Source organism: Lacerta agilis, chromosome 12, assembly GCF_009819535.1.
Source record: "Lacerta agilis isolate rLacAgi1 chromosome 12, rLacAgi1.pri, whole genome shotgun sequence".
Lineage (NCBI taxonomy): Eukaryota > Metazoa > Chordata > Lepidosauria > Squamata > Lacertidae > Lacerta > Lacerta agilis.
Window position 1 is genome coordinate 8,058,635 of NC_046323.1, and position 22,334 is coordinate 8,080,968.

General features: G+C 43.4%; 1 protein-coding gene across 2 annotated transcripts in view; it reads left to right on the top strand.

Moving 5' to 3' along the window:
• The window catches only part of TRANK1 (tetratricopeptide repeat and ankyrin repeat containing 1), a 47,168-nt gene extending 34,568 nt beyond the window's left edge, over positions 1–12,600 (top strand). Inside the window, exons 19-25 of one of the 2 annotated variants that reach the window (XM_033164903.1) lie at positions 1,774–1,877; positions 2,712–2,844; positions 4,038–4,183; positions 5,022–8,062; positions 8,650–8,751; positions 11,481–11,609; positions 12,328–12,599. In XM_033164903.1, the coding sequence (XP_033020794.1) occupies positions 1,774–1,877; positions 2,712–2,844; positions 4,038–4,183; positions 5,022–8,062; positions 8,650–8,751; positions 11,481–11,593 (3,639 nt within the window). In that variant the 3' untranslated portion in view covers positions 11,594–11,609; positions 12,328–12,599. Of the gene's footprint in view, positions 1–1,773; positions 1,878–2,711; positions 2,845–4,037; positions 4,184–5,021; positions 8,063–8,649; positions 8,752–11,480 lie in introns of both variants that reach the window. The other variant, XM_033164902.1, reaches the window with a different exon arrangement.
• Positions 12,601–22,334: the final 9,734 nt, after the last annotated feature.

The following is a 22,334-nucleotide window of genomic DNA, read 5'->3' on the forward strand; positions in this document are numbered from 1 at the left end:
CTATAGAGCATGCTCAACTTGTTTTGGGTTACCTTTGGCACACTTGAAATATTGGGTGTGCTTCTCTATCATCTATCTATCTATCATCTACCTACCTACCTACCTACCTATCTATCTATAATATAGAAAAGTAGTGTGTTTTGTAACTGTTTTCTTTTCTTGTTTGCAGTTCGAATTTTATATTAAGAATTTTTTTTAACCAATGTTCTTGAGAGGTTTGCATGTACCATTTAGGAATGGATCCAGATATGCTTTTCCAGAAGGCAAGCTTATGCTTATGGAACGGCAAGGGTTACAGAGTTGTGTGCAAAGAAATGAAACTAAATTCAAAGATGCTGTTCTTCTTTGCTGTAGAAGCCTGCCCTGCTACATAAAGCACTGGGTGAACTCCAAATCAAGCTGTTGTGCCAACGCTTGTGGAACAGGGCTTGTTGCTATTTTCCTTCCATTTACACTTCTTTGGATCTAACTCTGTCGTAGTTCGTTGCTCGATTTCTTTGCACGCACGCTAATTGCATGTTCCAATTTACAGCTTAAGCCTTAACCCAAGGTTGGGCAAATGTTTGGGTTGAGAGTGAAGCAGATGGCCTCAGAATATGGTGGACTATCTTTCCTTAGAGGTTTTTAAGTAGAGGCCTTTCAAATCCTTTCCCAACTCTGATTTTGCATCTTTCTGCAGTTTATAATTAACGTGAAGTTCACTGCTGCAAGATGTGAAGAGCGATACCTGCTTAGTGTTGGAATTCCATTCCCCCACTGTGCAGATACAGTGGTACCTCGGGTTACAGACGCTTCAGGTTACAGACGCTTCAGGTTACAGACTCCGCTAACCCAGAAATAGTACCTCGGGTTAAGAACTTTGCTACAGGATGAGAACAGAAATCTGGTGGCGGTGGCAGTGGGAGGCCCCATTAGCTAAGGTGGTACCTCAGGTTAAGAACAGTTTCAGGTTAAGAATGGACCTCCAGAACGAATTAAGTTCTTAACCCGAGGTACGTGGGATTGTTTCATCACATGTCTGTATTTACATTCCATCACTGATGGAGTCATGGGAGCGGATGTTGTTTTTACACTGTTCTGCTCTGTTGTACTGTTGTATCCTTCTCTGTGAGGATGAAGAGAGAGAGAGGAGCCATGGATTCCTTTGTCCTGATTTGTATATAATAAAAGTAGCTTAGTCTGCTGTTGTTGACTCTGCTAAGTCCATGTGTGCTCATTGTCTCAAGACATGAGTCACAGAAGCACGTCGGGGAAGTAGGTTGATGGATCTCCTGAGCAGCACGAAAAAGGGAGAGATGGGCTGGCACGGCACGTATATGTCGTTTGCCTGGGGGCCTGTCCTGCCTCCTGGCGTGCCCCCCTCCCGACACTTAGATGGTTTTCAACAGATAATTCATGGAGGGAAGGTCTATCCGCGGCTATTTGCTATGATGACTAGATGGAAGCTCCAGGTTGAGCTTTGTTTTGGGGGTGGGGGTGGGCAGCAACTGTGAAGAAAGGCAACAATCTTCTTGTGGCTTCCTACAAGCATCTGTTCGGGCACTTTGTGAAGCCTTCTAGCAGCGCTGCTTTTTTGGGAAGCATTGGTATCTCAAAGGCTGCAGGTCAAGATACTGTTACAGGAGCAGGAGCAAGAGATGATTTTAAAAACAGCAACACACCCAACAATTAGCAAGCCTACTTGATCTGTTGCCTGCCATTCAAATAAGTGGGTAGCACTGCTCCTCTGTGAAGCAGCCAGTGCTCTGGATAAATGTTATTTTCCTATTTCAGGTGGCTGCTAAATGCTATCAAAAAGGAGGAGCAACTGAGAAGGAAAAACTAGCCTTGGCACACGACGCTGTGCTTAAAGTGCAGTCAAAGAAAATGAACCCCAGGTAAGTGTTTTCTAGACGTAAAAAACATAAATCTGTTTTGACAGTTTTCGGTTAAAGGTCAGTTGATGCATCACTGTAAACGCTGGTTTGCAGCAAACACTGCCCTCCCCCAACTAAGCACACAGGAGCAACAAACCATAATTGTTGGTTTAGTGTTAATTTAAACCAGAGATTGGTTGTTTCATTTTGGTCCAAGCAAACCATGATTTGCAGCCCAAGGTTCAATCTTGCTGTGTTCTTTGCACTTGCTAGTAGAGAGTCACAAGAACAATCTGCGTATTCGTGGTAAATCATTATTTGTGGCTTGCTGTGACGTGTGAATTGACGTGGCGGTGATAGGGAATCTGTGGCAGTATTATGCTTCCTGTCTTAGATGCTATAAAAAGTAAATATCTTGCCTTACTCTAGGGTGCACACCCAGCTCTTTAGGATGCTGCTACCACCTCTGCTTCCTACAATTATCATTCCACAAAGTTTCTCTGTCAGACTTTCTGCTGCTTGGCCTTTCCATATCTAGAGCTTCCATTTGAAGCCAGTGGAACAAATTGGTCATGACTACTTTACTCCTTTTTGCTTCCAATAAAGACAGTTGTGATGGATGTAACATAGACCATGGCTTGATTCAAAAAGAAGACTTGAGTTCCCTTTTAGTGCAACGAAGTCACTTTATTCTATTTCTTGCCTGTATGAAGAGCACGTGTTGGAATCTGTTTCTATCTCGGCTTGTTAATGTTTTTAGATAGCTAATGGAATTAAATACCTTGAATCAGTTGGCTGCCTATTTTTCAAAATGTGATTGCTTTGTTTTATTTCTCTCTCTATATATATAAACAGAGAGAAGCAAATGGAATATATGGAACTGGCTAAAACTTACCTAGAATGTGATGAACCAAATTTGGCTCTCAAATGCCTAATCCACGCCAAAGAATACCAGCTTTGCGCACAACTTTATGAAAAATTAGGAAAGGTAAATGTGGTTTCCCCACTTCTTTATTTTTTATTGTCCAGTTTATTTTGGGGGGCTCTTTAGTATTTCACTATGGGAGAGTAAGAAATCCAAGTTGATTTATCTGCTCATCAAAGCATTGCATTGAGAGCTATTTTAACAGTTAATGGAAGTGACATTAGACTCAGGAGAGCTGTTTGGGTCAGTATATTTTATCCTACAGCTACTCTGCATGCAAAAGGTTTCTTATTTCATATTTTCTGTTGTTCATATTACTTCACTTTTGCATAGTCGGTAGGCAGATATGAAAGCTAGCTTGGTGTACACCTGGTTGCCCCAACAGAATGTGTGTTGTGTTGATGTGGGCATAAAAGGTAAAGGTAAATGTACCTGTGACCGTTAGGTCGAGTCGCGGATGACTGGGGTTGCGGCGCTCATCTTGCTTTACTGGCCAAGGGAACCGGCATTTGTCCGCAGACAGCTTCCGGGTCATGTGGCGAACCAGAGCAGTGCACGGAAATGCCGTTTACCTTCCCACCAGTGTGGTACCTATTTATCTACTTGCACTTTGACGTGCTTTCAAACTGCTAGGTTGGCAGGAGCTGAGACCGAACAACAGGAGCTCACCCCGTCGTGGGGATTCGACTGCCGACCTTCTGATTGGCAAGCCCTAGGCTCAGTGGTATAGACCACAGCGCCACCCGTGGCCCTGGATATGGGCATATGAAGCCTTAATTTTATGTAAGTGGGTGAGACTTAATTTGAGGTCAACCATGGAGAAGCAGAAGGCAGGGGGAAGAGAGTGTGGTGAAAGACTAGGAACTAGTAAATATTTTAAGCTGGCCCCTGTGTTGTTGTGTGATGAGGATAGACAAATCAATTTCCTTTCTATTGTGAGAAGTGTTAAAAGGGAGAAATTTGTCACAGACAGGGCTGTATCACACATGCACGCACATGATTTGATTTCCTTTACATTTGTCGTGGTACAGTTGGTGAATTGTTGCTGAATGTGTATTTATTCACTTGAAATATGTGGTGCTTGAGTGAACTCCGGGAGATAACTAAACTCCTATCTGATGTTTGATGATGGCCTATTAGCATAAGCAGGTTGTTTCATCTTGCAGTCCGTCTAGCCCTATTTGCTAGAATTAGAGAGGTGTTGCCAGCTATTGTATGCTTGAGGTAAGCATCCACATGGTGTCATCATTGTACAGGTGAAAGAAGCGGCATATTACTATAAAAGAGGACAATACTACAAAGACGCATACAGATGTTTTGAGCAGATGCAAGAGTTTGATCTAGCACTTAAAATGTGTTGCCACGAGGAGCTGTATGAAGAAGCAGCAAAATCTGTTGAAAGGTTTGTATTTAAAGAACCTGTTTCATAAAAAATAGCATTTCTTTTGCCTTGCCAGTTTTTTTTTAAAGCTTGCTGATTTGTGTCCTTGGGTTGCAATGCATGCCATTTAGAACCGTATATCTAAATAGTCTGTGAAAAAGTTAATACTGTACTTGGAAAGATAGTTTAAGCAATGGGTAGGCAAACTAAGACCTGGGGGCCAGATGCGGCCCAATCGCATTCTAAATCCAGCCTGCGAATGGTCCAGGAATCAGCGTGTTTTTACATGAGTAGAATGTTCCCTTTTATTTAAAATGAATCTCTGGGTTATTTGTGGGACATAGGAATTCATTCATTTCCCTCCCCCCAAAATATAGTCCGGCCCCGCACAAGGTCTGAGGGACAGTGGACCAGCCCCCTGCTGAAAAAGTTTGCTGATCCCTGGCTTTAAACCATTTCTACAGTGCATATACAAAGATCTAATAGAAAAGTAAAAGTGCTGATTTTTTAAAAAAGAAACAACGCCCAGTACTTTTTTTTGTTTTTAAATCAGCTTTGAAAATCATTCAGTCACTCAACCAATGAGTTGATTGTACTAGTCAAATGCCATGACAATTTCATTACCGTTTGCCAGAATATAAACCATAATATAAAATGTACACCAATAATAAAACCAAGTAATATGAAGAAAGGGAAATTGGAAATATTGTCAGCTAGCTCAGACCTGGCTCAACTTCACATTAAAGCTCTGAGTCTCCAGAACAACTTGTAGCAGCGTTAGATAACATCTCATGGGAAGTTAAGTTGTGCATCTACTTCCAATTCCCTGTTGAAGTTTACTTATATATGCCTGTTTCAGATACCAAAAGATGATGAGAAAAGAAGGACTGCCAATTTCCAAACTTTCATACACAGCAAACCAGTTTTATTTGGAAGCTGCGGCCAAGTACCTGCGCACAAACAAGATGAGTGAAATGAAGGAGGTGCTGTCTCACCTTGACACCGAAGACCAGCTTGTGTTTTTGAAAACGCACAAATGCTTTGCTGAAGCTGCCGACCTGCTGAAGAGGGAAGGCAAAGATGAGGAAGCTGCAAAGCTGATGATGCAGCATGGCTTTGTACTGGAAGCAGCCAAGCTCACTAACCAAAAGGAGTTCCGAGCATCGTGTCTGCTTGCTGCAGCCCGCCTTAGCGTAGCGGGCATTTGTAAGGTGGAGAACGTAAGAGTCATCCTGAGCGAAGCCTTAGATCTGTTTGAGCGAACAGACCAAAAGTCTGGTAGCGCAGAGGCTACCTATTTGATAGGACTTTTAGAGAAAAACTTCTGTACGTTGCAGAAGGCCTTTAGAATGTTTTTGTGTGTGAATCACAGCGCCGGCGCTGTGGAAGCTCTGTTTGGAGCAACAAGCTGCAATGTCAAGAGTGAGGCCATTTTGGGATTGACATCCTATGGAATCGAAGCCCTTCTAAATCTGGTCAAAGCTTTCAAAAAAGCAGGCACCAATGCCGAGAAGGAAATGGTGAAGTCGTGTTTTGAATACTTTGGGATTGTGCTGATAGACGGGAAAAGTTGCCAGGTCTCCCAGAACGAAGCAGGCTGTATTCTAGAACATTTGTCCGAGAGTTACAACCAGAGAGAAAAGAGAACAAGTGATCAGCTCAGTGTAAGCCTGGAAGAGGTGAAATCTGCACTGAATAAACATTTGTTGAATAGGCTTACTGCCATTATTCGCCATTTACATGGTTTGAGCTTCCCAAATATTTGCACAAAGTTTGTTGCGGGCTTGAAGTGTGAGGACGAAACCTGTGAGGACTTCCATAGCGCTCTGTCACGTCACGAGATAAAATCTATATTTCAGTGTAAAATGCACCTGGCTGCAATAAATGGGCTACTGTTAGAAGCCAAGCAAGTGTTCCCAAAAGATTTGCTTCATGAAACCAATGCCATTGATGAGCTATTGACCGCTGATAAGTATGCACTATGCAAATCTCTTATCAATGCAATATTTCCCAAGCATTTCCACCTGAGGATGGTATCCGAAAATCCAATGGCATGCAAACAGATCCTGAGCCATTATCGCTTTAGCCATAAAAATTCTAATCCTTGCAGGATGGTTCTGAGAGAATGCATCCGGACTGAATTTAGAAACGAGACGGCCCAGAACAGGAGAGAATCGACGGATTTGTGGCTGAGAATGATGCAGGTCTTTGCCTTTACTTCTACTTACCCCGAAGAGTTTGATAGACTCCTTTCCAAAGAAGAAGATGACTATAATAGAGAACTGAAGATGGCGGATGAAAGGGGGAGAGGGAGATCCAAAGGCATAGAGGGCAGATATGGAATGCTGCTGCCTGATAAATATGCAGGGAATGCTGAAAGCACACACTTGTGTTTCATCAGACTCTTGCAGGAATCCATGGACCAGCTCTACATTCACAGAAACCTTGAGCGGTGCAGGTGGCTGTTTTATCGCTTCATGAACGTCTTGGTGAAGAAATGTGTTGACCCTTTAATTCCAAGCATAGGAAACACTGTGGCTTTGCTGGAATTTCAGTTCATCCTGTGTTGTGCCGTCCTCATGCACCTCTGCAAAACCATGACTCTCTGCCTTCCCAAGAGTTATATTGCCCTCTTCCATTACTGGGACTATTTATTCGCAAGAGGGGACCGATGTAAAGACCCCTTCACCTTTTCTGTCATACAAGAGTATAAGCCACAGGACACAAAGCAAGCCATAAAGGAATTTAAGTTTCACCTGAGATATTTAGCCAATGTTCTGTGTGAGTATGAAAGCTTCAACGTACTCTTTGATGCTTTTGGTGACCTTGGCTTCATCATGTCTGGGGAAGCTGAGCGCACTGTGGTGCTTTGTTTAGTGATGTTGGTGAATGCTGATCAGGTGCTTGGTTGGAAATATAAAGATCTTTTAGCCAAACATTTTCCCGCCCTCCGAGAAATCCTTGCAGAACTGAAAAGGGACTACCCTTCCAAGGTGCCTGAAAGATTGATTAAGATTGTGGATCTGGTGAGTGAGACTTCCAGTGTTAAAGAAGTAGTCGATGGCCTCAAGGAGCTGCTGTTTTGTCGAGACACAGAGTTTTTAGCGGACTGTTGTTGGAGGTGGGACCCTAAAGGAACAAGGATTACTAAGTATGAGAACAGCAAACCTGTCAGGGGTATCTATTTTGAGGTTGCTGACTTGGACAGATTTGCATATCTGAGCCAGGCAAGGAATTTCGAAGAGGCAGAAATAGATATTGAAAAGGACATGTACATCGAAGAGAGAGAAGACCCATTAGCCAATATAGCATCGATAAGGCAGCAGAAGCAACAGCAAAAAGCTTCTGCCAAGCGGAAGCTGCGGGGCCTTTTCTTGTTTGTCTACTGTTGCATTAGATGGAAAAGGATTTCCTCTTCAAAGCAAGAATCCCCGGATATGGCATCGGGAGTCTTCAAAAAAGCAGACATTGACCCAACACAGTGTGACCTTTGTGGAGTCAAATTTATCCAAAGGCCTGCAAACTTTGCTGCTCAGACAGAACCTTCTGAAAAAGAACCCACAGAAGTGACAACACCAACAGAGGCAGACTGGGAAGAGAACATGGACAGAAATGAAATTTTTGCTGCTGGTGAAACTTTTGAAAATCACATCATCCTGGACGAACATGGAAATAATTTTGCCTCTTACCAGAGGTATTTTGAGTTTTTCAGAATTAAGGTGGAGCCATTAATCCGAAAGGGGATGGATGTGATGGAAAGTATTGCCGATAACACGTGCATCAAAGGCCACTTTGCATCTAATGAGCAGTCTAATCACATGCAAAGTAGAATCCAAGCGGCTATTAAGAAGATTTCTGATATGGTGGAGGACATCTATAGGAGAAAGGCATGGGCTGATGGTAAGGCATTTCAGTTGTTTCAACGTCTATCATCACAGCAGTCAGGGAATGTTTTCCTTTGCAGGGAATGATGCTGAAATGTCATTCATAAAAATTATTTAGTGAATTCTGGCAGAACCCCACACTATGCAGATGTGATTTTTCAACAGCAACAGTCCACTCCAGTAATGAAGTGTTAGATCTAATGCCTAGCACTTCATAAGGAACCAGCCATGATGCACATATACAGTTAAATAATGGCTTGCCCTTTCAAACGAAAGTAGTGATTTCCTTCCCACCCCCTGTCCCAAACGTCCATTGTTTCTACATTCCTATAATAAGTGTTAAATCGGGTTACAGGTAGGTAGCCGTGTTGGTCTGCCATGGTCAAAACAAAACAAAAAATTCATCCAGTAGGACCTTAGATCTTTCGTTTGCATGCACAATTCTTCAGACACAAAAGCTCATACCAAGAACAAACTTAGTTGGTCTCTAAGGTGCTACTGGAAGATTTTTTATTTTATTTTTTTTGTGTTAAATGGGGTGTTACCCCTTCCCATTACACCCATGGTCCTAATTGGTTACATCTTTTTGTTTTTATGTTTTAGCTGAAGAAACCATGTCCAAGTTGGCTAGCAATTTGAATTCTAATTTAGACAAAGCTTCTAATTGGCTGAAGGAAACGGAGTCCCGCCTACTAAAGGAGGAAGGTATGTTTTAAATTTTAAGTACATGCAGCTCACGATATAATGTTACATCTGTTAAAACTGAACCTTGTATTGTTTAGAGGTGAGCAGCACCGTGGCTTGTAAGAATAGTGATATACCATGCTGGCAGCCCATTCAGTTACTTAGCATGGAACTTGTAATTTGAGATAGTGGATTCAGTATGTATGTAGCCTTATTGCTAGGTCAGGAGCTTTCCTTGACTAAATTCCTCCTTTCTTGCTCAACTGCTGAAGGGACATGTGGCCTATGTCACGGCAGACCTTGCACATAAAAAGGGGGGGAGAACTGGGATGTAAGCCTTCCTAGCAAAGAAAAGTGAATTCTTTAATGTTGTCTCTCGCACAAACCCATGGGCCATTTCACATTACATGTGCAACGGATCTATACAGTCTTAATTGAAGACCAGTTGCCAAAGTGAGCACAGTTGTGTGCTTTCCATAGCCATGGAGAAGAAGGAATTTCAGTGGAGGCATAGCCGTTGAAGTTACAGGAGATGTCCCTTGCTATTCATTATCCAGATAAACACAGTATCGTCCTGTATTTTGTGTCTTGTCAGGAGCAGAGCCCTCGCGTGGTGATCTTGCTTTGTGTTGTTTTTGCTTTTTTCAGTCATCCCCACTCCCCTTTTCTTATGTTGGCCATGTGGTAGAGAGCCAAGCTTCAGATTCGATGCAAATAGCTTTGGATTGTTGCCTGGGGGGAACCTGAAGCCCTGCTGCCTAGGAGAAATCGCTCTTCGGTTCCTTGCTTTGTATAAGGATGCAGGGAGAGCTTTAGTGGGTCAGACCAAAGGCCCATCTAGTCCCAACGTCTTGTTCTCACAATGGCCAAACAGATGCCCACGCGAAGCCCACAACTAGGACATGAATGCGGCAGCCTCCTTTCTCCAGCTGTTGTTCCCCTTGGAGGTTACATAAAGCTATCATGACTAGTGGCCATTGACAGCTTTAAACTCCATGAATTTGTCTAATCCACCCTTTAACAAAGTTGGTGGCCATCACTACATCTGTTCATTTCGTTGCACTTTTAATTTGTATACCCCCTTTCTACATTAGTATAAACAAGGCAGTTTACAGGAACAAAATAAGCAACAAAGAACGCACACCTTATAATAATCCGATCTTGTGGTTGTAAAATTTTCCTTCTCCTCCTTTTGGCAATTAGAATTGACACATGGGCCACTCAGTAAGGCAGAGGTTTTAAACCTTTCTGAGTCTACAGCTCCCTTGAACAACTATATTCTTCCTGCGGCACCCCTGTGGGGCTCAGGAGCCCTGTTATGCCACCCTTTGCCTGCTGAGCTGGTAGCCTCTCACCCTTTTTCTTGAACACCCTCCCTTGGGGACTGTTCCCTCAGCCTCCTCTCCTGCCGCCGCCCCTGGTCTCTGAGCTGCCGCCTTTGCCCCAAAGAGAGGTGCCTTCTCTCACTGCCCCACAGGGGCCTGGGTCTTGTCTGCCCATTCCCAACAGCAAGGGCTGGCACACTGGCTGGCTGGCTGGACTCCCTCGCCCACTTGCTTGCTTACTCCTGGGCCACCTCAGCTCCTGGCAGCCAGCACCCCCTGGCCAGCTCCAGAGGCACCATTCACCTACGGAGCTTGTAGCCAGCAATATAAACTTTGTTTATAGCTATACATACAGCTATACAAGCCTTTGGGAGGCAGAGATGCAAGAGGGCATCAGGAGGGAGGGAAGGAAAGAGGGATGGAGGCCAGTGTTGCCCGTGGCACCCCTGAGCATCATCAAGGCACCCCAGGGTGCCACGTCACACTGGTTAAAAACCACTGCAGTAAGGCATTTGAAGAGAATCATCAACTTCAAGTGTCCTTTTGAAGTTGGATTATTTTCACACACAACCCTTCCGCCAACCCACCCCAAATTGTGTGTTTTTTGCATGAATCGGGGACAAAATGAACTTTCTGAGAAAGGAGATTTGGATCCTCGCTTTCATTTTATTAGCTCCACGACAAAAATTCAGGTGGCTCTTCTCGTCAGGTGATACAGTAATGGGAAAGTATATCTTTCATGCATTGTCACAGAGCAGCTCATGGAATGGGGGCTAAGTGACCAGAGAAGAAACAAGATGAGATCCAGCAGCTTCATTAGTGAAGAAGGAAAAAAAAAACCCCATAAAGTTCTAGAACCTTTTTTTTTTTGACAAGTTTAAACTTGCACACGCAAAGGGAGATTTCATAAATGACATCTAACAAGTGCAAGTTTAACCTCCTTTTGACGGCTTAAGGTTTACATATGTTGAAAAAGGTTTTAGATAGAATAGAAATTTAAGAACCTGCAACAAAGAACCTGCACAAGCAATGCTGACATCAAACCCTACATATATTAAGTAAAATAGAAACATTCCCACCCCACCCCACCCCACCCCACCCCCACCCACCTTTCCTCCCGTCCACCTCTTTCCCCCATTTCTCCCTAATGTCTCAACAAATGAAACAGATTTGTAAAAATATTACATGGAAAAAATACGAGTGAGAGACATTGCACATACTTTTGTAAATCAAGAAAATCTTTAATAAAAAAATAAAACAATAGAAATTTAAGCCATTCTGGCATACTTGCCAATGACAAAGTGAACAACAAGGCTGTGGGACTCCACAACCTCCCCCCCCCCCCCAGGATGCAGCTTAGTAAGTATTCCTTGGCACATTGTTTTGACTTTAAAATTGAACAATTCTTCCTCTTTCCTCTTTTAGAGTTTGACCATGACAAAGACTTGGACAGTGAAGTGAAATGTGAAGAGGACACTTTTGAAGAACTGCACCCCAAGAAGCCCTCAAGAAAGATGATGAAGAGAAGAAGAAAATAATAATATTTTTTTAAAGGTGAGGTTTATTCCTCCCTTGATTCGAGTTGTATTTCATTTACATTTTATAACTTGAGTATCGAAATGTAAAAACACAAATTAAATTGGAAAGGTGAAGCCTGCCAGCAAAGGTTTCCCTCTCATAGTAACTTGGATAGAAGGTTAGCAGTCAGCTTTTAGTCATTTAGGGTTGGGTTTTTTAAAGTACTTGAAGAAGCTTAAAGTAGAATAGAGTCAATTCCACAACAGGGAAAGAATCTGGAGCAACATATTTGGCAGGGAGTCCCATGTCCCTGCTGGTACATAAAGTGGTTGGGAGAGGACACAATTCAACTCGAAAGTGATAGGAGGGGTAGATGCTTAGGTTTTTTTGGCTCATCTCCTACTTTCCCCTGTAACTTTCCCCTACCACCATCAGTGTCCTAGATGGATGTTGGTTGCATTAAGGGGAAAACATGTCTTCCTATTTCATGTTCCCCCATTTAAAATTGCATCTTCCCTCTGCTACTTTGCAGTTGCTTGGCAAAAGTCCAGCTTTTGAAAACTCCTGCCATTGTTAGATGTGTCGCTCTACCTTTCAAAGCCAATGCATAAGCAATTGGGAGTGGAGGGAGAGAGAATAATCCTTCCCTTCCCTTCCCGTTCTCACCTTCTTTACTTTCCATTTTTAAATATGTGCCTACAAGCTGGGCTAGGAACATTCTCAACAACAAGAGAGGTGTTTTTTATTTTTTCAGTTTCATAGAATTTCAACTTTTGCAGAATGTTCAGAAATACCTTATGCAAGTGAGAAGCAGCTGCAAATTTGTGAAGCTCAGCCTCGTTCTTCCTTTCCTGGTATCTCCTGGAAACTGCAAAGAATAATGAGAGCACTCATTTTTCTTGCAAACTTGCTTTGATATGAACTGTTCTCCTACATGTGTCAAAAATATAATCTTTCTCTAGAGTTTCATTATAGTTTATATGCATTTTAAAGAGATTTTTTTATACTTTTACAATTCAAAATAAAATAAAATACAGCATTGTACTATTTTAGAAAATAAAACAAAACAAACATTGGTGTTTATAACTGACTCGTGCCTTTTTTCTACAGAGGTTGTAAAATCAGTTTTAGAGAAGAGAGAGCCACGAGAGAGGAATACTTGCATGCTTTTTCCAAAGTGCTTGTGTGAATTGAATGCGTACCATCGAAAAGGGGTGGGTGGCTTGAAGTAGATCATGAGGATTTCTGACTCCCAACTTGGAAACAACAGCATTGCTTTTCACCCCCTTCTCAGTTATTCTGCTGAAATGAATAAAGTGTGCCCAGGGCAGGTGCTGGTGTGGAAACACTTAAGTTCGATTGAATTCTGATTTTATTTTATTTTTTTAAAGGTTTCCTGATCTCAAAGTTATTTGATTCTAATGGTATGTTTGGCTTGGCTCACGTTGGTGGATATCAGGGGTCCTAGTATATATATAAAAAAGCTTGAATTCTGTTACAACTGTTACATCAGTTACAAGGGGGGAAATATTCTCCCCAATTTAATTATTCCAAGAGATCAGTAGAGGTCAGTGCAAGCTTCCTTTGAGGGAATTTTGTCTGCTGTTAGTACTCTTCGCCCTGAGCAGCTCTTGTCAACAATCATCCTCCATTTAAGGAACCCAAAACATAGTTTGGGGGCTACTGGGGTTGAGGATGTGCATGCAATAATGCCAGTTTCAAATAATTTTTTTAAGCAACACTCTTTTAAGATGTACTACAGGAATGTCACCCAAAGGAATGGAATTACAACAATCACTTCGTCTGCAAATACTGTAACACTATTCTTCCTCAACAGCTTTGTATTATGATACACGTGTGTTTGTTTGTTTGTTTGTGTGTGTGTGTGCTTTGTAGGGGGGGAGAGGGGTGGAAATGATGTTTTAGAATTTTAATATGAAAGCTGCCTTTGGCAGAGTATCGTTTGGAAAGGTGGTTTATTATAAAGGTTTTTAAATCAGTAAAATACTTAAGTGCTTCAAATGTCAAAACCACCTCCTGGAAACTAATCAGTGCAGACCATATAAAACAGGCATGGCAGTATTAACCACCAGCCCCATGGCTACAGCTTTGAGCAGAAATTGCAGTTTAAGCTTTTTTGATATATATAAGAGCAGCCATGAGTTAGTCCATTCAGAGGTCATTATGGCATGACTTGCAAGGCTGTTTGGCTGCAGGGGGAAGCAGCACTTGCTACTGCAGCCTCTTCCACTTTTAGCAGAAGCATCAGATTAACCTCATCAGCAGCTCAGCAATGAGCTGGTTTACGTGTAACGCAAGCCAAACCATGACTAAACGCAAATGTGTGGGTTCCTAGAGAGGAGATGGTGGCACCCAGTTCTCCTTTTATTGTGCTGCTCAGAGTGAAGCCATGATTTGGCTTGGCATGCCATCCAAACCCAGGCTTGTGGTCTTTCTCCTCCAGACCAACAGAAACTCTTAAGCCCAATACCAAACCACAAGCCCAGGGTTGGGTGGCATGGTAAGCCAGGACTGGAGGGAGGAACTGAGGCCCACGTTCTTTTCTAAGCAACCTGCTGGGGGCTGCATGCCAGTGGTGGGTGGGGTCAGAGGCAAAAGTGGGTGGAGCAATAATGTGAATTTTACCTTTGCACTGTATGCTAGTTTCTGCACATAGGTGTGCATGCTCTCAATGTGTTGGGTATCACGACCAGTGTGTATGCATGAAAGCGGAAAACCTTGAATGGGCATGTATTTGTACTTTTGGATGGAGAAGCTTTGCTTGGACTTCATTAACAAAACGGCACCAAACTAGCACAACACTTGGGCAGCAGTTTGCAATCAATCAGACAAGATTGGATTCTGGGGTGGCACAAAACGTTGGGTTTGCAGCTCAAAACTTTGGCACCTGTTTAGAGTCACTCGGACAAGGTTGGGTTTTTTGGGCATTAACTTGTGACCCCAATTTTCTGTGTCAATTAATCGGGGGGCACCACAAAATGCGGGGTTGGCAGCACGAAACGGCATGGAACTAGCATCAGTTTGGGGGGGATCTGGAATTTTGGAGTCGCACGTTAATGGCGCTCTTTGAGTGTTTCTCTTCTAGAAGGAGAACTCTGTCATTTGCACAACAGGATACTATGCTTTCATACATAGGTTTTTGAAAATAGTTTTAGGATCTGCATCAAGTTGTAAGCACTAGTTAGCGAATACAGTTTGCTTTTGTTTCAGCACAGCCGCCGATTTCTCCTGAATCTGTTAATGAAGCATTTTAAATCAGAAACCTAAGAGTTGATTAAAGAGTTTTTATTTCAGTGATCTCACCAACAGCCCATTGCCCTCTCTAACACTACTTAACACACTGGAAGGAGTGCATTTTTTCTCTGGCTCCTCCCTTTAAAATAAAATATAAAAAACCTCTACAGATTGGGCGTTCCAAGTGTCCAGATTTAGTACTCCAGTGTCATGGTGGCAGTCATGAGTTACATACATTGCCTTGCAGCCTATATTCCCCCTTACAAGGTGTGGGGGCTTATCTTATTACAGCTACTAAGAAGCCATTTCTTCTTACACAAACATGCAGCATTGCAGAAAGCACATTCATCTGTGATTAAAACCAACTGTGTGTGGGTGGTTGTGGAGGAGAGCTCAATATCATCTCTCGTCTCTCATTTTTAACCAGCCAGCTTATTCTTAAGGAAGAAAACAAATCTCTCTCGCTAGAGGATGGAGGAGGGAGTTCAGAATCTATTATGTCATCATTCTGGTCTTTTGTTGCCGCTCCTGCAAGGGGGTGTGTGCACTTATGACAAATTAGGAGCACAAAAGGATGAATTTTAAAAACCCAACTGCACAATGAAAGAAAGACTCGGTTTTATCTGAAGTTTATTGAGCAGCTTTCCTGTATAGAGCATAAGCCATATTATCACACAAAATGAAATAGGGGTCTGCACTCGGAAGCAGGTCAGTGTTAAATGTGCGTAGGATCGCACATCTGAGTGTGTCATCTCTATGCTGTCAAAATCCCCACATTTGCTGTTCAATATGCTGTTAAGGACGCAGGTGGCGCTGTGGGTTAAACCACAGAGCCTAGGGCTTGCTGATTAGAAGGTCGGCGGTTCAAATCCCCACGACGGGGTGAGCTCCCGTTGCTCCGTCCCAGCTCCTGCCAACCTAGCAGTTTGAAAGCATGTCAAAGTGCAAGTAGATAAATAGGTACCACTCTGGCGGGAAGGTAAACAGCGTTTCCATGCGCTGCTCTGGTTCGCCAGAAGCAGCTTTGTCATACTGGCCACATGACCCGGAAGCTGTACGCCGGCTCCCTCGGCCAGTAACGCGAGATGAGCGCCGCAACCCCAGAGTCAGACACGACTGGACCTAATGGTCAGGGGTCCCTTTACCTTTACTTTTATGCTGTTAAGTACACATTTGAAACCTACCTGAAGAAAGAAAGATGGCCATGGGCCACGATATCCTGCGCATGTGGTCCACTTGAAGCACGATAAACTCTCTGTATTTGGGTCATTTGATCCTTCAGCAAGCCCTTAGTTTCAATAGCTTTTGGTCAAAGCAGCCCTGTGGTTCAAAGAAATACCACGGGGAAAACCTCAGGCTTTACTGGCAATCTCGACAGTCATGACCCCTTGAATTCTTAGTGGGAAATGGTGGCTCTTGACAGTCAAATAAGGTCCATCGTAGAGTCGAATGTGAGGCAAAGGACAAGGTGGCATCTCTCTCTCGCCCGTCTCCCACTGAGCATACAGAAGGTGACAGGACTGGCTCTTGAATCTTGCTTTTAGGACTGAGGGCAACAGGCAAGGTTAGGGGGCTCAGGGTAGTCCCCCACACATGTACCTTGCTACCTGGTAACTACTGTAGGCCTATATCTAGGTCTTTTTAAAACAAGGGCAGGGAAACTCAAGGCCACAGTCCAGCTGCCTACCCTCCAACATTTTGCCGGTGAAAATAGGGATGTCCTATTCCACCATAATAAAATAATAATTTTATTATTTATACCACGCCCATCTGACTGGGTTGCCCCAGCCCCTCTGGGCAGCTTCCAACACGTATAAAAACGTAATATAACATTAAATATTTTTTTTAAAAGCTTCCCACTACAGGGCTGCCTTCGGATCTCTTCTAAAGGTTGCATAGTTACTTATCTCCTTGACTCAGGGGTCGCACAACTCCATACCCTCCAACATTTCTCTAGTGAAAATAGGAACATCCTAAGGGACGTTCTGGGATCAGATCAGAAACTGGGACGGCTTCTGTAAATCCGGAACTTTCCCCTGGAAAATAGGGACACTTGGAGGGTCTGCAAACACAACCTCAAGCAGCTGCCTCTCTTAGCTCAAGGCTGGGCAACGTTTTCTTAAAATCGAGGGCCACACATCCATTTAGGAGTGATCCGCCATGGGCCTCATGGTGACTGTGGGCAAGGCCTAAGCCCTGGCTCCCTCTCTTTTTTTTCTCCACCCAGCGGGCTATTGGAAAAGGGATTGATTACTCTAGGACCGGGCTGCCGGTTTGCAGATGGCCTGCTATGGGCCATCAGCTGTGACAAATGTCATTTTAAGGTCAGGTGACATTCTTAATAGGATGACCTGAGAAGAAGATGTCTGCCATCCACTTTTAACTACTACAAAGCTTCTCTGCCTCCATTTAAGCCAGTGGACAAAACAAGTCTCTCTCTCTCTCTCTCTCTCTCTCTCTCTCTCTCTCTCTCTCTCTCTCCCCACCCCCCTGAAATTCATGGGTCTTGAATAAAATGGGGGAAGTGAGCGAGACAAAATGGTTGCAAATACCGCCACATGTCTACAGAAACCCAAATTTGGACTTCTTAAACCCGCAGGGAAGAAAGTGCTTCATGATCTCTGACGGCCTTCCTGTGGAGCTACCATTTCAGTTCTGTAGCTAAGAAACAGGCCGATTTCTCTGTGTGACTTCGAACGGACAGAGACGTTTGAACAAGCTAGCCAGCACCGTTTCGTTTGAAAGCTTTGCGGAGGGAGACCCTTTCATGTGCCTTTTTCAAAGGAAGAAAAATCTATAGTTGTGTTGTACTGGTGCGTATAGGGAATCCTGCAGAGCCTTATCTAAAAGGCTTCTTTTTTCCCCTAAACATAATGCTTCTTGACAAATTTGTTGTCGATTTTAATCCTCTTCAGCCTCCCCTCCCCCTGAATGCGACTTGTATTAATGGAAAAGACAGATGACTAGAGTTTTCTTGACTCCCTGTTTTTCGCTGAAACTAGGACTTGAGGAAGACTATCCACAGGGCATTGTAGATGATGCAGATAAGTTGCCATGGTAGCAAGGAAGAGTCCCCAGGCTCCTGGCCTAATGACGAATTCTCCATGGCATGGAGGAAGGGGGGGGGGCTATTCCTAATAAGCAGAGAGGGAATAGAAATGGGTTTCCTAAGTCTGTGCAGATAAACTTTCCTTCTGCGTTTCTTTCAGCAACAGCACTCAAAACACTGCTTTAGGTTTATGTTTTGTTTTTGTTTTTTGTATGTTTGTTTTAAGGAAGGGGAAATGCCTCTTAAAACTGGGTACTTTGGTTTTGTGGAGTTCTTTTCAGAACATCCTGCACTTAGCCGAGTTCTTGAAAAATCCAACCAAGAAATATTACACAGCCCCACTTCATTGACTTTAACAAGGGGAACCATATTGGGTTGAAAGCGTCTTCTTCTATTTGTCCCCGTGTCAGTTTCAGTTTATTGGTTAGTTTTTCTAATAATGGGGTGGGATTTTTTTTTAATATTGCAGCCCACTCGTATCCATGTTTACTTTGAAGTAGTTAGCTTCATTCATTTCCACAGAACTTGCATCCAAAAGGGTAGTTGTTTTAGTCTTGCAACTATGCAGCCAGACTGCAATCCTATGCACACGTGCTTTCAGAATAAGAGCTGTTTGACACTGGAACGGTTTCCCTCCGGAGATTGTGGACTCTCCCTCCTTGGAGGTTTTTAAAGCAGAGGCTGGATGGCCATCTGTCATGGATGCTATAGGTGAGATTCCTGCATTGCAGGGGGTTGGACTAGATGACCCTTGAGGGTATCTTCCAACTCTGCAATTCTACAATTCTATTATTCAGTTTATTGGGGGCAAGTAAGATATCTTAGACAGCATCTTAAAAAGCAGAGACATCACCTTGCCGACAAAGGTCTGTATAGTTAAAGAGATGGTTTTCCCAGTAGTGATGTATGGAAGTGAGAGCTGGACCATAAAGAAGGCTGATTGCCGAATAATAGATGCTTTTGAATGATGGTGCTGGAGGAGACTCTTGAGAGTCCCATGGACTGCAAGAAGATCAAACCTATCCATTCTGAAGGAAATCAGGCCTGAGTGCTCACTGGAAGGACAGATCCTGAAGCTGAGGCTCCAGTACTTTGGCCACCTCATGAGAAGGGAAGACTCCCTGGAAAAGACCCTGATGTTGGGAAAGATGGAGGGCACAAGGAGAAGGTTACTTATCTCCTTGACTCTTTGTGACCCCATGGACCAGAGCACGCCAGGCACCCCTATCCTCCACTGCCTTCCGCAGTTTGGCCAAACTCATGCCAGTCACTTTGAGAACACTGTCCAACCATCTCATCCTCTGTCGTCCCCTTCTCCTTGTGCCCTCCATCTTTCCCACCATCAGGGTCTTTTCCAGGGAGTCTTCTCTTCTCATGAGGTGGCCAAAGTACTGGAGCCTCAATTTCAGGATCTGTCCTTCCAGTTAGGAAGGTAAATGGTAAAACATCCTGAATGCAAATCTGAGTCCTCTGCCCTTGGCTATGTATTCATATATCAATATGACTGATGAGCAATAACATAATGGAGAATTTGTGCCACTTTGTGATTGCTTCCCTCCCCCACTCCCAAAATTGATGTAAAAAAAAATGCACGATGCTCCAAATTTCTGGATTTGTTTGCCATGTCAGAATGACGCCGGCAATATTTTTCAATGCAGCATAATTTTCTGTACAAATAAGACAAATTGCTCTTTGTTATATAATGTGCACAGCAAATTAACATTGTTTTGACCTTTTTTCTGTTCCCCAAGCACATGAGCGCATACAGCCCTAAAGAGTTATTTGGGGGTATTGGCAATATCAGTTCTTCTTCTTTTCTAACAAGGGCCCCCTTCTCTGTAGATAATAAAACAGGTTTATTATAGAAAGTCGGTGGTGGGGCCTGCACACTCTGGTGAAATGAATCCTAATGCTCCGCATTGAAATGGACTCAAGCAGCAACAACCCACATGTTCTCAGTTTATGTGCCTGAGGCCGAGAGAGACCTGAGAAGGCTGCTGCGTGACTCCCGTTTTTTTGGGGATAACATTGTGCATCGAAGAGGATGCCCTTTAGAAATGTACATCTGCAGAATTTATTTTCCCTGGGGTGTGCCTAAAATTGGAAAAGAGGTTAATGTGGACTCGTGTGTGCTGAAGTAAACACCATGTAATCCCTTCAGTTTTATCCTGCGTTCCCCCCCTCCCACGGAAATGAGAGTTGGCACTTTTAACTCTTCACTAGTTAAGGATTAATCCATGCTTTTTGCACGTCCGTGAGAGTCCTTTTCTCACCCCTCACAGAGCATTTTTGTTCTGTGAACCGCCCTGAGACCTTCGGGTATGGGGTGGTGGTGGTAATATCAAACAAACAAACAAAATAATTTTTTTCATAAATGTTAGGGATTTAAAATTGTTTATTAAGGAGCTGCAGCGACAAACCAGCAACACTCCCTGAACCTGGAGGCGAATGGAACAGCAGCCACATCACCTGGACCAAAGGCAGCCAGACAAATGTAAACCGAGGCATTTCATTATTTAGCAAGCAAAAAAATTGACCTTTGGCTTAAACGGTGGAAGAAGAGAGGGATCATTTCTATGGTGGCAAACTAAAGAAGTGTACTTGGAAGTGATTGGCCGAGGTGGGAATTCAACCGCATTGCAGGTAGCTTGTGGGATTGAAGACAAGATACGGATTCTACTAATCGCTGTCTTGTTCCCCATGAGTCTTGTCAACTCTTTCTCTTTGGCTTATGCAAATCATGAAATTTATCTTAAGTACCTAATTGGTGAGAGGCCCTTGAATGAGTACTGCCCTTGAATGGTCAGGGGTCCCTTTACCTTATATGCACACAAGTTTGTGTCTTGTTCAAGAGTACAAACTTGCCCATGGATTTATTTCTCTGCTGGTGTCTCGTCTCGTGGGGTCAGGGCGGAGTTCCTTATGTAACCTTTTTTTGTACCCATCACCTGTGCACAACATCTTGCTTGCTTGCTTTTTCTCCCAGCTGCTTGTTTGTGGGTAGGCATCCAGAAGTTATTTTGCTGACATATGTGTCAGCACAAACCAAGCCAGGAATCAGGCAGGTGAGAATCCAGCCCAGGGACTTTGCCTGTGAGAGTATAAATACATTTCTTCTACATTCTTCTTCCCCAAAGAGGCATTTCCTGAGATTCTTTTTTGCCCTCCTGCAGGTGAGATTACTTTAGTACCTAACTACCTCCTGCAGTTAAAAGGCAAACCTGAGGCAATGATGGATTAATTAGGTTGTTTTCCTAATTCCTCATGGCATGAGATAATTCTTCTCCCCCATCCACCTACCAGAACTGGATGCCTGTGCTAAATACCTGGGACTGGTACCTAGCTTGAACCCACCTAGGCTGGGAATTTTGCCTATTCCTATTAACGATCCTTAGGTTGTACATGTGAAATGCTTTAAAACCATAAAGTACTTGCAAGGCAGGATTTCAGTCATCTTTAAAGTTACCCTTTAAGGTTGGCCTGTTTTATTCCCATGTTTTGGGTAAGGAACTGAGCCCTAAGGCAGGTTTTTGATACCTGGGAGGCCTACGGACAGCACCAGATCTAGGGTGGTTTTGGCAGTTCCCACGCACAAGGAGCCGAGCCGAGGGGGTGCAAAATTGATCAGATCCACAATTGAGAAGATTCATTTGGGGGCACCAAAGCTGGTGGATAGCATTGCCCATTCTCCCCAAGTATTGGTTGCACTTGCTTTGGCTGATAGGAACTAAACTACAACAAAATTAAGGGCCACAGATTCCTGATCAAAGGGCACCAACCGAATGAAGAATGGCTGGCGGAGGTCAGATATGAAGGGGTTGGTTTCACACGCTTCTTCAGAGTGCACATAATACCTGCACTCAATAATAAAAGAGAACCCAGACAGACAACCTCTTGCCTTCCAGTGTTCCCTGTTCTTTCTTTTGAAGGATCTGGTTTCTGGAGAATATATCACCATTATTTGGCACCTTGTGGAAGCACCGAGTTAATTCCACTTTCAGCAAATTGCAGGAGAACAATGCCTAGGCCAGGCATAGGTCAAACTCTGCACTCCATATGTTTTGGGACTACAACTCCCATCATCCCTAGCTAACAGAACCAGTGGTCAGGGATGATGGGAATTGTAGTCCCAAAACATCTGGCGGGCCGAGTTTGCCTATGCCTGGCCTAGACAATTCAAAAATGCCTTACTGTGGAAAGCACTAGATACTTTGTGGTTCATAGCTCAGTCTCCTAGCTACACTAGCTCTGCCCTGAAATGAAAGTCACATTGAGCATTATTATTATGGAGCCCTGTTTGTTACTTTCAACTTGATTTAGCCAGCAGTGATCGCCCCAAGCAAATAAAATACTGAGTCTGTTAATTCTCAGTTTTACTGAAGGTAAGTGAGACTAAACGAGAATTGGTCTAGCGGATTGAATGCCAATATGCATTCATATTTTTTGTGATTAAACCA